The sequence below is a fragment of the Branchiostoma floridae genome, chromosome 16 (assembly GCF_000003815.2).
Source record: "Branchiostoma floridae strain S238N-H82 chromosome 16, Bfl_VNyyK, whole genome shotgun sequence".
Taxonomy (NCBI): Eukaryota; Metazoa; Chordata; class Leptocardii; order Amphioxiformes; family Branchiostomatidae; genus Branchiostoma; species Branchiostoma floridae.
In genome coordinates, this window is record NC_049994.1 from 11,791,331 (window position 1) to 11,806,886 (window position 15,556).

General features: G+C 39.7%; 2 protein-coding genes and 1 long non-coding RNA gene across 3 annotated transcripts; all 3 read right to left on the minus strand.

Moving 5' to 3' along the window:
- Window positions 1-3,261: 3,261 nt before the first annotated feature.
- LOC118403616 lies at window positions 3,262-8,039 on the minus strand. Its single transcript, XM_035802390.1, has 3 exons — window positions 7,943-8,039; window positions 5,446-5,632; window positions 3,262-4,305 (listed from the first exon to the last, which is right to left on the minus strand). Exons 2-3 carry the CDS (start codon window positions 5,614-5,616, stop codon window positions 4,168-4,170), a joined length of 309 nt encoding a protein of 102 aa, XP_035658283.1. The 5' UTR covers window positions 5,617-5,632; window positions 7,943-8,039; the 3' UTR covers window positions 3,262-4,167.
- A 1,421-nt stretch (window positions 8,040-9,460) lies between these two features.
- Window positions 9,461-12,595, minus strand: LOC118403617. The gene is made up of 3 exons (XR_004829656.1): window positions 12,294-12,595; window positions 11,120-11,318; window positions 9,461-10,330 (listed from the first exon to the last, which is right to left on the minus strand). It is a non-coding gene; the product is annotated as an uncharacterized LOC118403617 (long non-coding RNA).
- Window positions 12,596-13,214: 619 nt separating this feature from the next.
- On the minus strand, window positions 13,215-14,868 carry LOC118403615. The gene is made up of 2 exons (XM_035802389.1): window positions 14,674-14,868; window positions 13,215-14,059 (listed from the first exon to the last, which is right to left on the minus strand). The coding sequence occupies exons 1-2, from the start codon at window positions 14,854-14,856 to the stop codon at window positions 13,919-13,921; spliced, it is 324 nt and encodes a 107-aa protein (XP_035658282.1). The 5' UTR covers window positions 14,857-14,868; the 3' UTR covers window positions 13,215-13,918.
- Window positions 14,869-15,556: the final 688 nt, after the last annotated feature.

Genomic DNA, 15,556 nt, shown 5'->3' on the forward strand with positions numbered 1-15,556 from the left:
AATAGAATCATCATATTATACAATGCATTGGAGCATTAGGAGATCTTAAGAGCTAGTCAATCAAAAAGATTTATAAAAGGATAGAGTTTTTTTTTACAAATTATGGGTTGAATGGCAATCCAGCATTGATGTTGAAAGAAAGGAATAGAGAAGTCAGCAAAGAAGTTGATTTCACACATTTTAAACGTTGTTTGGATTTGAAAAGCCTGTTCAATGTTAACAAGTGCTTAGTGGAAGGTCAAGTTCATATTAGTGGAGGCATTTCTACCCTTGCCAACTGACTGTCAAAGTTTAGGTTTCATCGCCGTTTCGTGTAAACCAGTAGCAATGTATGTAGATATATATATGATACCAATAAATGTGTTAGCTACAAATAGCCTTCCGTGGTTCAAACATCTGCTTGGAGATTGCAGCAGGCTTGTACTCTGGGATGAGACCAGAATACAAAGCGACTGTCTCCATGGAAACCGAGGTTCGCCATTTTGAGGGACATTTCTGGCGGAAATTTTGAAGGGCAGGACGGCGTTGATAAATCAACAAGTACAAACAGTAAGCATGCATTGATTACTTCTACTTACAACATGTACAGATCGTCATACGTACTTTTGAAAGTCAGTCTGCCTGGTACACATAACATTATATAATGTGAAATGTTGGGGAAATGTTTGTGGAACTGGAAAAGGGGGGAGGGCGGCTCACGAATAAGAAGTGATGACGTTTAACACCTTTGGTATTTGACCTACGTTAACGTTTTAGTATTGCTATGTCTATTATTATAACCGTTTTAGTTACAATCATAGAAGTGAGGAAGATCTAACATCAGATCGTCCTCAAAGACAGACCTGTTACTTAGTAGTTATTGCCAAGCGTGCCACCAAAGCAAAGGTGGCTTCTCACTGCACCTGGGGCACCGGTGCGGCACTGCGGGGTTAGAAAGATAATCATCGAATTTCAGAGATAAAGAACGAATTTTCTTACGTTTTGTGCATTTTGTTTTATTCTAAGTCATATTTTTACGTATTACCAAATACATGTATCTGAATTATAAAAGATCGGCGAAATTACCATAACAGTGCCGCAGTGAACGAACCCCGCAGTGCCGCACCGGTGTCCCCATTTCAGTGAGACACCACCTACCTGATGCTAATAAGGACGAGCGGGGAATTTGGAGAGAGCTAAGTATGGTTTTCTGCTCGTTACCTGTTAAAGATCGCCCACTGTTCAAAGAAGAATATTGGATTTTGAAGAGACGATAAATTGGATGTCATTTAGGGACAGCGGCTATTTTTGTAGATCTAAGACGATTCTTTTGTTCTTGTTCTTAATGCACCTTTATAGTAATTCTAAGTAAATTCACTATTTTCGTTTTCAATGCATGCGTGTCTCAGTATATATATATATATATATATATATATATATATATATATATATATATATATATATATATGCGATCGCAAACGTACACAAAGCGGCGTTCCCATATATATATATACTTCCATGATATGCTGTTCTGCCCAGCCACGGGACTAGACTGTTCGCAAAGCAGTATGCGGAAGGGTGTGAAGTCTGACCAGTATTAATAGCCTTATTAACAGTTTAGTTAATATTTATTTTGTTTCGTTGGTTGGTTGGTTGATGATTGGTTGGTTTTTCTAATGTTTTGCAACTTCAAATTGTCTCTGCGCCTTCAGTATAACCTATCAAATATCCTTTTACTTATAACAGTGTGGATAGTGTTTTTTATCAAGATAAATTGACTTGATTGGAATGAAAGAATCTTGGCAATGAATCTCTTTTAAAACACCGGCAAAGCATGTTGACTACAAGGTGATCTTACCAGATAATTTCCTCCAATTGTAAAGCTTTTTTCGTACTTCCTGTGTTGGAAATTGCATTTACACGCGCGCTGTTGTCAGCTTTCATACCGGAACCTGCGTCAGAAGGTCTATTACTGTATGTTATTAGATGTGCCGTGTTTTCGCTTTTCGTAAGTGCCTGGAAGCAAAATGTTTGCGCCACTTTGTATTGAAAGTACACGCATGAGTGTTCTTCTCCCGTTGATGTCTAATGGTTCTTTTGCCATCCGCATCACCTTGATGTCTATTTTTTTTGCCATCCGCACGTCCACGCCTTGGGCGGCGATGAAGTCTTGCTGTTAGGGTTGTTGACTTGGAAGTTAGAATCTGAACGTTTGGGTTCAAATCCCAACCAGGCCCAATGTTATGATCTTAGGAAATGCACTTTACACCTAATTTATTTCCTCTCTCTACTGTGGTGAAAATAAGTACCTATCTTCGGTAAGGGAAGCTCTCTAGAGTGAACATAGCCACACCTTAAGCATATTTAAGAACCCATAGATATAGAGTAGGTGTCTTCGTGATGTCAGTGGATCTACCAGTGACGTACAAAGCTTCTACCAACATTTACAGGTTTCGCGACATAGACAAACAAAAGCACCTCACATTTGTAAGTATTAATTTTAATCAGTACCTGTGCGCCTCTCAATCCCTTTTGAGATAGGTGTGCGAATTTCACAACCCGGTATTACTACCATCTGTTCATCGGATAACGTCTGGTGTAGAATATGTAATGAAATAGCTTATACTTTTGTTATGCTGGGTATGAAATGATGAAGTCTAGTAGTTTAGTACATGTAGGGGGTTGTGTATTTCATTGTACTACTTTGAAAATTCGTTTTAGTTAAATCCCTTGTTGTAGTGTATCAGTCATTCGTCTGCATCGGGTGCAAGGTCGAAGGTTCGAATCCTGGCGTTATCATCGAAAAGCGTTATTCATTTTCCAATTGAGCGTTTAGTCGGAAGACTCTTTACACTTCAAACACATAGTATTTCAAGCACGGCACGAAAACTGATATTTGAGCAGCGCTTAAATAACTAACGTAAAGGATACTAATATGCACTTTTACGTTAGATTTAAGCGCTACTTAAATATCGGTTTTCGTGCCATGAAAGGTCAACACTAATTTGGTTCATGCTGAATAGAGTAGGAGTAGTGGAGACATGACCAAAATAGAAACCGCAGTGGAAGAGGAGAAAGCTTTTAAATTAGCTTCATCTAAAGTAGCATCTTGCGATCTACAAAGTACTATATATTGAGACCGTTCCCCTTCCTCTTGTACGCCAACGATATACGATAATGTGACCGTGGGCTAAATTATTTGCCGATTAATACATATATATTGTACTTCTTATGGGTTTAGCTATCCACACATGCAGAAAGAATAAACCTACAACAAGAGCATTAAATGATGCCTCAACATTTAATGGTACCAGTATACGATTACATTACATTGATCCTCACAACGTTAATGTTATATATCCATAAAGAAATATGATAATCCAGCGTTTTGAATGACAAATATGCTTTCTAAACAAGGTTTGGTCTCTTCTTAACCAACCTTTCACCCATTTTATCGTCAGCTACCATTACAATTAGCTTGTCAAAATACTACAAACCGCACATACTTTTTCATTACAAAATATAACAAACATAGTATTTTACTCCAAAGCTACACCAATTTTTCGCCATTTTAAAAGAAGATTGCCAAAATGTTTTGAAATTTATTCTTCATGGTGGATGGCATTTCATGTAAGACAAAGTGTTAAGCACACACTATAAGGCCTCTGAATATCACAGTACACCAATTTATTTACTTTCTTCGTTATGGGAGCTACAAATCTTTTTAACTTGAAGGGTTGGACAAGTCCACTAGCCCGATTGTTCCGGGCAAGTGAAAATGCCAATCGGGCAAGTAAGATTTTTCCAATAGTTTTGACACGCTTTTTACAGGCATCAAACATTGGTCGGCAAAGAAAAGAGAGGCATTGTTAAAAATATGCCGTTGCTAAAAGTGAAAATGCATAGAAAAAAGTCATTTAAATTTGGGGCAAGTGAAAATTTGTTTGGGGCAAGTAGATTTTTTATGTACTTGCCCGATAGGACAAGTGAATCTTAGAAAACTTGTCCAACCCTGACATATTTCCATTTTCTTCTCAATGTCACAAGGGTACATCTAATCTGCCTTATTATTTCTTTTGAATGATCTTTAAGTACACAGCAAATATTTTTCTGGCAACGAATTCCACTCTGGCAATTGGAACCTTTGATGCCGTATCTTGACGTTTCGAACCTTAAGAGCGGCCGAACTTATTCCTTTTCCTTTTTCTTTCCGATGTCCTGTTGGTCCTTGTACCACAGCGCAAAAGCCTCATGCAGAGTCGCCACGATGCCATGAATCAAGCCGACCTCGCACATGGTCCACATGAGAGCGCAGTTCTCAGGCGTCTGAGGGAAAGGAAGACGATGAGTCAGCATTTTGAAAAACAACTAAAGTACAGTACAGTACAGGACAGAGAGGTGGTGCACTCTAGCAACAAGCTAATATTAACATCACCTCAATGAATTGAAAGCGAAATGACAATCTCAATCCATTTTTTTTACATTTCACTTATTATAAACAATCTGGGATTCTACAACAGCGATGTTCTCTCCACCCTACTTTATGGATGTGAAACATGGCACATGAAGTCAAGCCAAGAAAAGAAGCTAGATGTCTTTGATAACAACTGTCTAAGGAAGATACATCAGATGGGATGACTTCATACCCAACACTGACGTAAGAGCTAGGACCAGCCAAAAAACAGTGTCTGTGACCATTCGAAAGCGGCGTTTGAGCTGGTTGGGCCATGTCATGGGACTTCCATCAGACTGACTGGCAAACCAAGTCATGCACTGGTTTCCACGGGGCAAGAGACGTAGAGGTCGCCCTAAGATGAACTACAGGCAGACGATCGAGAGAGACCTCCAAGCAGCTAACATCAGCTGGAGGGATGTAAGGAGAATAGCTGCCGACAGAGCCTGCCGGGCCAACCTGACTGCCTCATGTGTCGGACGACACGGGAGCCCCTAAGTAAGTCTAAGTATCTGAAGATGGCTTTTCTGTGGGAAGTGTTAGATAAATAATGGAATAAGACGACTTAAGCAAGAAGAAAATTTTTAAAAAAACTTGGAAAAGGTTTGGAGATCTTTATGAATAATCTACTTAATATTTCAGAATAGTGTTACGGACTGATAAAGTCGACTGATAACGTGTAGTTTACATGACAATACAAGCGTGATTTGGCGTCGGGCGTGACGTAACTGGTAGAGTGTTCGACTCGGAATCTATAGGTCCTGAGTTCGATCCCGGCCGTGCTCCCGACGTTCTGCCCTCGGGCAAGGCACTTTGCACTACCTTCCTCACTTCACCCAGGTGTAAATGTGGGTACCTGACTTCATTTATTCGGGAGGTGAAATACTACATTTAGCTTCTGTCTGTACCGTGTACGTGGCATGGTTACTATAAGTTACAAAACTTGAGTGCAGTGCCACATTGTCCTTGTCTGTCCAAAGCAAATAAAAAAAAAGCGGGTTACAAGTACTTACCGGGTTACACTGTGCCTGGATGAATATGAGGATGTAGACGAAGTAGAGTGTGCCGCTTTTGTACAGCATGTGCTGACTGGTGAATTCTAGGTGATCCAGGAAGTCTTTTTTAGCCTCCTCTGATGGGCCACTGCCGGGGGTGTTGGGTGTCTTCTTCTTGTCCTTCTTCATTGTTGGCGGTGATGATCTAGAAAAAGAACCGGCAACAATCTCTCACTCACTCACGTACTCACTATCCGGTTTAGCGTCCGGTGTTCCCTGTCTTGCAATGGTTGAACGTTTCGTCAAGTCGATTCGGTCTGATTGCTGCCCTTCATCCGCCTCTGTCAAGGAGGTTGGCTTTTGCAAGTCCACTTTTCTAAGATCTTGATTGACACTGTCTACCCATTTCCTCTTTGGGCGTACACATGCGTTCTGGCCCACTACAGACAATGTATAAGATATCTGCATTAAACTGACCAGCTAATATTTAGAATGTCGTATTCTTTTTAATCAGTGCAAAATCGGTTTTCAATACAAAAGAGGAAATTAGATCGAAGCTGCCATAGATTCTATATGATCAGCTTTTGAAGACATCAAAAGAAAAATAAAGAATCCACACAGGAAGCCTTTGGGTTATAAGGTGCAAACTATCTGGGACTCTTTATTAGATTGATTTGAATATTGCATTGATCTATAGGATACGAAGGGCTCAGATGTGGTTTGATGTGATATAGCCAGCCGCTGCCTAAAGCCTGTGGAGACTATAATGGTGACTTACAAGGAAACATAAGAAAACTCTTCATAAGATACTCATTCATTTCTAGTGGGTTGCTTTTGAAACATTTTGATACATGTATATATGAAGAAACACACTCGGGTGCTCACTGTACTAATGGTGTGCTGTCCTCCTTTATATAATACCTAACTAACAAGCAATGATATTAAACAATCTGCAACGGAGGCTAGTATATCTTATGCGTTCTCAATGCGGTAATTCAATCCGGCCATGTTACTAATGCTTCATGTAAGTCACGTCAAGTAAGAATAAGAGTAAACTTACACTCATCTAAGATAGATTTGCGCGGCCTGCTCTTGAATACGCCTGTGTGATATGGCATACCAACTGACCAATTGATATAAAAAAAAGAATGCATTTGGACCTAAGTATGTCAGTTATGCATCTGCATTGGGCATCACTGGTCTTAGTCTTCTAAACGTGATACTGGACAAACTGTGCAAGCTATGATTAACTCATGGCTACCATCGAGTACCACTCAAACATATGGCTACCACCTCGATGAGTAACCTCTACTAGACTGACTACGCTGGCTTTTATAGAAAGAAAAATTTGCCGGGGAGTCTTGCTACCAGAGGAGTTGGACGGTCGCGGAAGGGGAAACATGAACCAACCTTAGCGTGGACTAACTCCTCTGGCTAATTTCCCAATTTTTTTTGCCGAATTGTAAGGTCCCCGCAGCCCCATGGGAAGGCCTGGTGGAGGCTACTCATGAATGAGAAAAATCTATCACCAGACTCTAAGATACAATTTCAAGCTCAGTTATGCTGTACCATCTGGCTAACAAACAGAGCAATACCTTTCTGTGTGTAGCTATACGTGGAACCGGGGCTTATTTTTGAAAGCCTGGCTGTAGTTAATGGTACAGCATTTCTGTCTACCGTATTTAGAAGAAAAAAACATGTTATGATCGAAACGCTTTTGACGTGTAACCATTTTTGGATGTATACCCTTCTTGTTTACTGAATGTCAAAACCACAATTCAGCCAGCCGATACTGCTAGCATTTTTACCCAGCAAAACATTTACGTTTATTTTTTCTTAATTTATTCGTTCGGCTGTTTACAGACAGTCAGGGATTCACTTATGTTATTATTAATCGTTTACTGTTTAGTAAAAGGGATTATAAGATATAGATGTATGATTTTGTAGTTTGTATTTGACCGTACGAAAGTCACGTTTGCTTGAGTCGATCAAGCTTCTATCTCAAGCAAATGTGCATTTTTGTGGGGCCAATAATGAATGAAGACCTTTATTGTACAATTTTGCCCAACCGAGCTAAGTACAGGTAACAACAAGTCAGGATATATACATATAAAAGTGTCACAAATCTAGTCTAACACAATAGTTCGGCTTCTTCTCGCTTCTTGGTAATAGTGAAAATGTTTGACTGTATGGGTTTCGCTATTGTCGGTTTGTCAAAACGCATGAGAAATATAAACTTGTCAGTGCTACTCACGTGTCTAAAATGAGGGAATCTACTTTCTATATAACTAAATAATGATGGATGCACGAAGAGAAAACTAACTGTACGTCTGGAAAGCATATTGCAGTGCTTGATGTAGAGCAACGTTGTTTTTTTTCAGTGATAAAAAAGGGGAATAAAAAGGCAGTGCCCAATAACGATTACCAAATCATATACTAAAAGTTGTACGCATTGTCAATCCGTATGTACACATTTCTTCTATACAACAGCTTAATGTAAGGTTTTCGCACTAACCTGTTGATGGATTACGGTTGAGGAAAGGCACGGCTTGAGCTGCTGGAGCCGGCTGCACACCAAAACACACCACGAGCACAACAATGTGACGGTAATTATGAGGCTCAGAGCTAGCTCAGCCTGAAGGTTATCTGAGTCTCTCTTTGTTGTCATGACAACCACGGCCTCTCCTGATGCTACCCAGGTAACAGTGACATCAGTCTCTGCATGATTGAATTCTCGTTTCACACAGATGTGCCAAAGTAATTAATTGCCTTGCCATTTGATCTCTGTACCAATTCTAGTAAAATGATTCTGCCTGAAGAAGTCGAATAAATATCCTACATCTTGAGGTAATCGAAAACGCGCCCAATGTTGAACTACCACCAATGTCTTAGAATTAAAGCCAGACGGATATTATTAATATTGGTCCAAGACCACAACTGGAGAAACAAGTATTAGAGTGGGTATCCTTTAGTGGTCGTGTTTCTAAGCATGTATGGGCGTCTTAAAGTTAATGATTTATTATTCTGCTTTAGTTTTGTTCCTTTCTAAATGATAGCCACATTAAATTAACGTGCCTCCCAAGTGACAAATTGGCCAAGACATCAAAATGTGCACTCTCACCGGACTTGCGTCAAGCTTGCGTCACTGCGGGGTTCGTTCACTGCGTAACTGTTTTGTTATTTTTACCGATTTTTAAAAATGATTTAGATATTGCGTAATACGTAAAAGTATGACTTAGAAGACGACAAAATACAAAAAAGTAAGAAAATTCATTCTTTTTTCCTGTAATTCGTTGAGTATCTTTCGAACCCCGCAGTGACGCTGACGCAAGTGCAGTGAAAGTGTACGTTAACAGAACTGTACGTGGGTTGTCTTTCATGTCTCCATGGAAGCGTTGTGAACAACCTTCTCCAATGGTATAGACGGTGAGTGTCTTTAAGTGTTAAAGTAAATTCCATGCTGTTGAAGTGGATGACTAAAATGTTATCGACCGCTCCAACTTTTCGAAAGCTCTACATTAGAACGCATTTTTTCTGGTCCTCGATGCCCGGTCAAACCCAGTCACTCATCTACCAAAGAAGAAGATGAAATCTTGTCTGCTCACCACAATATCCAGAAATCCATTTTTGTTGCTTAAAGTCAATTATGGGCCAAACTCTCATGCAATGATGTATTCAATCTTGAGGAGAGAGACCCCTCTCTTTCCCGACTCCAGTCTTGTCAGGTTTGACCATATTGGGACATAAGTGTTTCACTACATTGCGCCTCTATCTTATACACGGCCGACCTCTTTGTCTCCTTTACTCCATTTGTGCCAACTATGAATGTTTTAGATGGTCGATTATCCGTCACCAACTTTACCAATTGAGCCGAAACATATGTTACAATTGACACCAGAACATGTCACGTTTCATAGATCTATTATCCAGCATAATTTGTCTCCTTTACTTTGAATGGTCTCTTATCTGATATACCCCCCACTCCCCGACGCCTAGGGTGAAAGAAAATGAAGCACACGAATCAATTCACTATTCCAGTATTTTAATCATATAAGGGACTATGCCTAACGAACAGTCTAATAAACCTATCGTACTGTCGTGTACGTAGATGCATATCTATTATCTGCACAGAAGTAAACTGCCAAACTACAAAACTAAACATATAATTGCCACAGGCTAACTGCAAATTGACCCTACTACATCTGCATATCAACTGACAGCAGACGACACACTGTGCTCGACTTAGCAATGTAAAGAATAACTGTAATTAACGGATTAACGACGCTGGATACATGCTCATTTACCTTGGATTACTTTACTGACGTAATAGATGAAAAACTAAACAGATCAAAGTTCATTACAATTATCCAGCAAATAAGTGGTATGGTACAAATAGATATCACTCAACAAATTTAAACACAGTCAGCTTTCATTGTAGACAGTTACAGAGTAATAGCGTTTACACAGCTGGCATTTTTTTTTACAAGTGTTACACATACACTAAAAATCCTAATCTTCACTCAGGTATTTCTTGTCGTCATCAGATATTCTACATGTTTTCACATCTTTCGTCTCCATGTTTCTTTGACAAAAATACATTTGAGAAAAGATGGTGGAAAACTACCCCAAATGTCTTTCCATATCTTTACTAAATCTCAATTACACTGAACACTGAGTAGTTTTATTTTTCTGGCAAACAATATTCATACGTATGCGAAAAGAATCCACGTTGGGATATTGGTCTTTCATATATCTAACGTGGCCCTGACTTTTCAGATTTCTCCATGAGAGACTGGAGGTCTTTGAAGGCCCATACCATGAAAACCTCATACATGATGCTGCTGATGCTATGAATGACACCGAGTATGCACACTATCCACAGAGCGGCACACTGCATAGGACACTGAAGGGGCAGAAAACAACGATTCAGCATGTTTCAAAACAGTACAGCACAGGGTTGGACAAGTCCACTAGTCTGATTGTCCCGGGCAAGTGATAGTGCTGATCGGGCAAGCGTATGTCTTACCTCACTTGCCCGATCGGGTAAGGAAGATGCTAATCAATTGTCACAGTCATGGCATCAAGCATTGGTCAATTCAGAAAAATAGAGCCAACAATAAAAGAATGCCATTGCTGGAAGTGAAAATACATAGAAAAACGCAATGTAAATTTCGGGCAAGTGAAATGTTAGTTCGGGCAAGTAACTTTTTTAAGGAACTCGCCAAATATGACAAGTGAATTTTAGAATACTTGTCCAACCCTGACAACATCTGTTAACTATTTATCTAGTGTTGTGAGCCTGTTGTAATCTATTGGGCTTACATAGACAATATAAAGGTCCAAATTCTAACCTCCGTCTGACCGCACATTTGCAGCTGCCTTCAGAAGCGAGAAGTTGAACAAGTATGAATGTTTAGTGCATGCAATTGTACTTCTGCTTTGTCACAATGACTTGTAATCTTGTAACAACGTAGACGTAAAATAAAAGTCGTCCAATAATTCTAATTCATTCATTTGATATCACCGATCACCTCCTTTCTACGACGATACAATATTGTTTTGAAACGAGCCATGAATGACGAAAAGTAATAATTTGATATATTTAGAATATTTTCGGTACCAGACGGAAAAAACTGCTGAAAAAATTCAGTGTATCTAAATTAAACCTATTCGTAATTGAACAAATACTTACCGGTTGGTAGAAGGCACCGAAGAGTAAGGTGGTGTAGAAGCAGACAAGCAGGGCGTGTTTGCCTATCATGTACACACTGCTGAATTTGAGGATTTTCTCGTCTGCTGGGTCAAGCAGTGGTTCCATGGTATCCTCGGAATGATCAGTGGCGGGAGATGTGGTTGCGTTGTTGTTCTCGCTCATTGTTGACAATTACGACCTAAAATATAAAAAAAAAATTCATTAAGATATCTGTTATTGTCATTTTAGTTAGATAAACATAATGAAAAACACTCCCGCTGAAAAAGGGAATTTTTTACCAGGCCTCCGTCGATGGACGTTATTATCAGCTTGGCTTTTAGTACTACTTGGTTCTACTTGATTGCCTTTTACTTCACTACCACTGACGAGGACTCTCTCTCTGTGTATGTGCATGTGTGTGTGTGTATTTGTCGTGTATGTGTACGCGTCACTGTGTTTTTATACATATGTATTTCGATTTTTCAATGGCAATCTGATTAAGTAGAAAATTAAACGTATTTCGCGAATAGCTTTAAATGCATTTCTGCTTTTGTCTCGACGGTAGAGTCGCCTTCGTTGCTACAAAGCAGCTTCAGAGGCCCAAGCCGTAGCTGGCTATAATACATTTATTTTGTTACATCTGATTTCGGTCCAGAAATGAACATATAATAGTATTACTACTGAGCAAATGCATTATGTACTTCAGAAATGTTCATACCGGCCTGAGATCTACAATAATGAAACTTCGACTAGGCTTTTGTTACTATGTGAGTTAAATCCAATGCGTTCAGTCTGTCCAGTTCTCAAGTATTTTGTTCACTTGGTTTAGGGGTAATATAGCCTTGGTACCATCCGGATAGTAGTCCTCTCCTTTGTTCGCTTCTGCTATATATAGTGTATAATGAATGTCAGATCTAGATCTAGAAGCGACAGTATATAGTATATGATGAACGCCAGAGCGAACTACTTTCCGGACGGTACCCAGGCTGGGGTATTAGCAATAGTGCAGAAATAGATAGCTGTGTTCGATGTGAACATTTGTCCTGTGTTAAGTATTGGGAAAAAGCGGCAACCAAAATGATAACCCGACTTTATGCTAAAGCCTTTGTCTATAGGTTGCACTCAATGTATGTACACATTGCGTACAGCATCTGACAAAGAGTATCGCACTAACCTGTTGAGGGATTACGGTTGAGGAATGAAAAAGACACGGTCTGAGCTGCTGTAGCCGGCTGCACGCCCAAACACACCACGAGCACAACAACGTGAATGTTATTATGAGGGTTTAGTCACAGCTAGCTATGCCGGAAGGTAAGTCTGACCTAATTGGTGTTGTCTTGACAACCACGGCCTCTCCTGATGCAACCCAGGTAACAGTGAGATCATAGGCTTCATTTGCACGATTCAGTTTGCATCTCACACAGACGCGAAAACTTGATTGACTTGTCATTTGATCTCTGTGCCAAAAAATATCCCAGTGGTATCCTGCTTAAAGTATTCGAAAACGCAATCAATGTTGAACTGTCGCCAATGTCTTGATATTGTTCAAAGCAAACCGATATTGTTGCAGAGTGTTAATTTTGTGTGCAGCCCAGGCCTTGTCAAAACACTGCTCTCTTCAAAGTAATCACAGAAAAAAAATCATGGCACCTAAATTGAATATTAAGTAGATATCCTTTAGTTGCCGTGGTGCTAAGCATGTGTGGGTGTCTTATATGATTAAATCTGCCTTACGTTTGTTCCTTTTTACATGACAGCCACATTCAATCAAGGAGGTTAAGTAAAGACGCTCCTACAAAGTGAAGAATTGGCAGGGACATCTAACAGTCAGAGGCTTGTCTTTGATGTCCACATGGAAGCGTAGTGATAAATGTTCTTTTATGGAATAGACTGTGACTGTCTTAAGAGTTAAAGTAACTTCCGTGCTGTTGAAGTGGATGACTAAAATGTTATCGACCACTTCGACTTTCACAGATTCTAACCGCATAATTTTGCTGGTCCTCGGTGCAACACGCTAAAAGCCAAACACTCAAAAACCATAAAAAGATGAAATCTTGTCTGCTCAGTCACAAAATCCAGAAATCCATGTATGTAAGTTAAAGTCAATTTTAATGAGTCTAATTGTGTTGCCAGGATGTATTCAGTTGCCTTTTAGCCAAAGTACAAAACAAGACACATCTTTCTTGCCAAATTCTAAATGCACATTTATCATAATACATCTACGTATCAACTCGCAGTAGACTGCACGCTGTTCTTGTCCTAGCAATGCAAAGAATTCACTTACTAGTAATCAACAGGTTGACGACGCTAGACACAGGTTCATTTACGTTCAATACTAAATACCTTTACTGACGTAGTAGATGGAAAACTGAACAGAGCAGAAGTCATTATAATACCTAACGAAGAAGCGGTATAGTACGAGAAAATTAGATACTACTCAACAACATCAAACACGGTCGGCTTCTCTTATATATAGACAGTTACAGAGGGCCGGATAGCCTTTGCACTTCCGGCAATTTATGACACCTGTTTTACATACACTATAACTCCTTATGTTACAGGTCACTCATGCATTTCCTGTCTTCGTCATATGTTCTATATGCTTTTCACATCTTACGTTTCCTTATTTCTTTGACAAAAACATATTTAAGAGAAGATGGTGGGAAAAAACACCCCTGATGTGATTCCATATCTCTACTACAGTACACTTAACACCAAGTGTTTTTTTCTGGCAAACAATATTTATTCTACTTTGGGATATTGGGACTGTTTGGTGGCATGTTTTTCTTTGCAGCCGCTTCAGATTTCTGAAGGAGAGACCACGTGGACTGGAGGTTTTTTGGAGTCCCATATCATGTAGACCTGATACATGATGATGCTGATGCTGTAAAAGGCGCCGAACAGGCCCGCTGCCCACATCGCGGCGTAGTACTCAGGAAACTGAAGAGAAAAAAATTCGGCATTAATATTTTGCAAAAGAATACAACATCAGCAAAGTTATGTTGCAACTCTGATCCTTATTAATTTGAAATGACCAAAAGTCTAAGTCACACATCCGGAACGGAAGTGTGGCGTCAGCAAAGGGTTAAAGGTGCTTGGTAGTCTGTATCGGCCCCCGTCTCGTAATTGTAATATAATGTTAACAAACATCACAGATGAACTTACATTCAAACATCAGTAAAGTATTATTTTCCCGTCGAAAGCCTGTTGTTACCCAGTGGGCATATATAGACAATAAAGGCCTTCCAGTCATTCTAACTTCCATCTGCCCTTACATTTACAGCTTGCCTCAGAGGCGAAAAGTTGAACGTATTCAAATGAATTGTACTTCTGCTTTATAACAATGACGTGTAATGTTGTAAGAGCGTGAACACAATTCATTCATTCAATATTGTTGTTAACCTCCTTTGTTATACGATGCAATATTGTTTTGAAGCGAGTCACAAATGGCAAAAAAATGATGAGTATCACTGTGTGCCAGAAGGGAAGGATTCTCGTTGTAAAAAATTCAGTGTATCTAAATGAAACGTATACGTAATTGATCAACTACTTGCCGGGTAGAAGAGGGAAATGATGAGGACGGTGGTGTAGAAGACGGTAAGCATGGCGTGTTTGCCTATCAGGTACACACTGCTGCACCAGATGAATCCGTCGTCTTCTGGGCTAAGCAGTGACTTGAGGGTTTCCTCGGAAGGACCAGTGGCGGGAGGAGTTGTTTCGTTTCTGTTCTCGCTCATTGTTCACAATTGTAGTCTAGAAATATAGCATGTAGTCATTAACTGTTATTTCTATCTCAGTGTAATATATATATATCTTGTTATATATGTATATATATATATCGAATAACACTCCCGCTGAGAAAAAATATGTCTGACTTGTCCAGACCTCCGTAGACGGTCATTATTATCAGGTAATAGTTATTATAAGCGTCTAGTACCTTTTGTTCTACTTGATTGCCGCCAATTACTGCACTACCACTAAGGAGGACTCTCCCCTTCTCTTTGCGTGTGTGTGTGTGTGTGTGTGTGTGTGTGTGTGTTTGTTTGTTTGTGCCTGTGTGTGTGTGTGTGTGTGTGTGCTTGTGTGTGTGTGTGTGTGTGTGTGTGTGTACGTGACTGCGCGTGCTGTCTATTCTTTGAATATATATGTACTATTTCTTTTTTCATGGTAATCTGATCAAGAAGAAAGTAAAAACAGTATTTCGTGAATTTCTGCTTTTAGATAACCCCTTAGTTTCATATTCATTTAAGGAGGGGGTCTTAGCGGTGGTGCAAACATTGGTTGCATGATAAAAGAACTGATGTTTACTCCAAGAGACACATGGCTGTGCCCATACAAACATTTGTTCTTTGTTGACAAGAAGGAAATGAGATGACCGGCACCTTAAACGGTACCCACATTTGCCATCAATTGCACTATAAAAGCCATGGCATAAGT

What these genes read in the sequence shown, in the direction of transcription:
- LOC118403616 (XM_035802390.1), bottom strand. Translation starts at nt 5,616, where the DNA reads ATGAAGAAGGACAAGAAGAAGACACCCAACACCCCCGGCAGTGGCCCA. An exon ending in TCCAGGCACAGTGTAACCCG is followed by an intron (nt 4,306 to 5,445) that starts GTAAGTACTTGT and finishes CCTTTCCCTCAG; the next exon opens with ACGCCTGAGAACTGCGCTCT.
- LOC118403615 (XM_035802389.1), bottom strand. Translation starts at nt 14,856, where the DNA reads ATGAGCGAGAACAGAAACGAAACAACTCCTCCCGCCACTGGTCCTTCC. An exon ending in TCATTTCCCTCTTCTACCCG is followed by an intron (nt 14,060 to 14,673) that starts GCAAGTAGTTGA and finishes TTTTCTCTTCAG; the next exon opens with TTTCCTGAGTACTACGCCGC.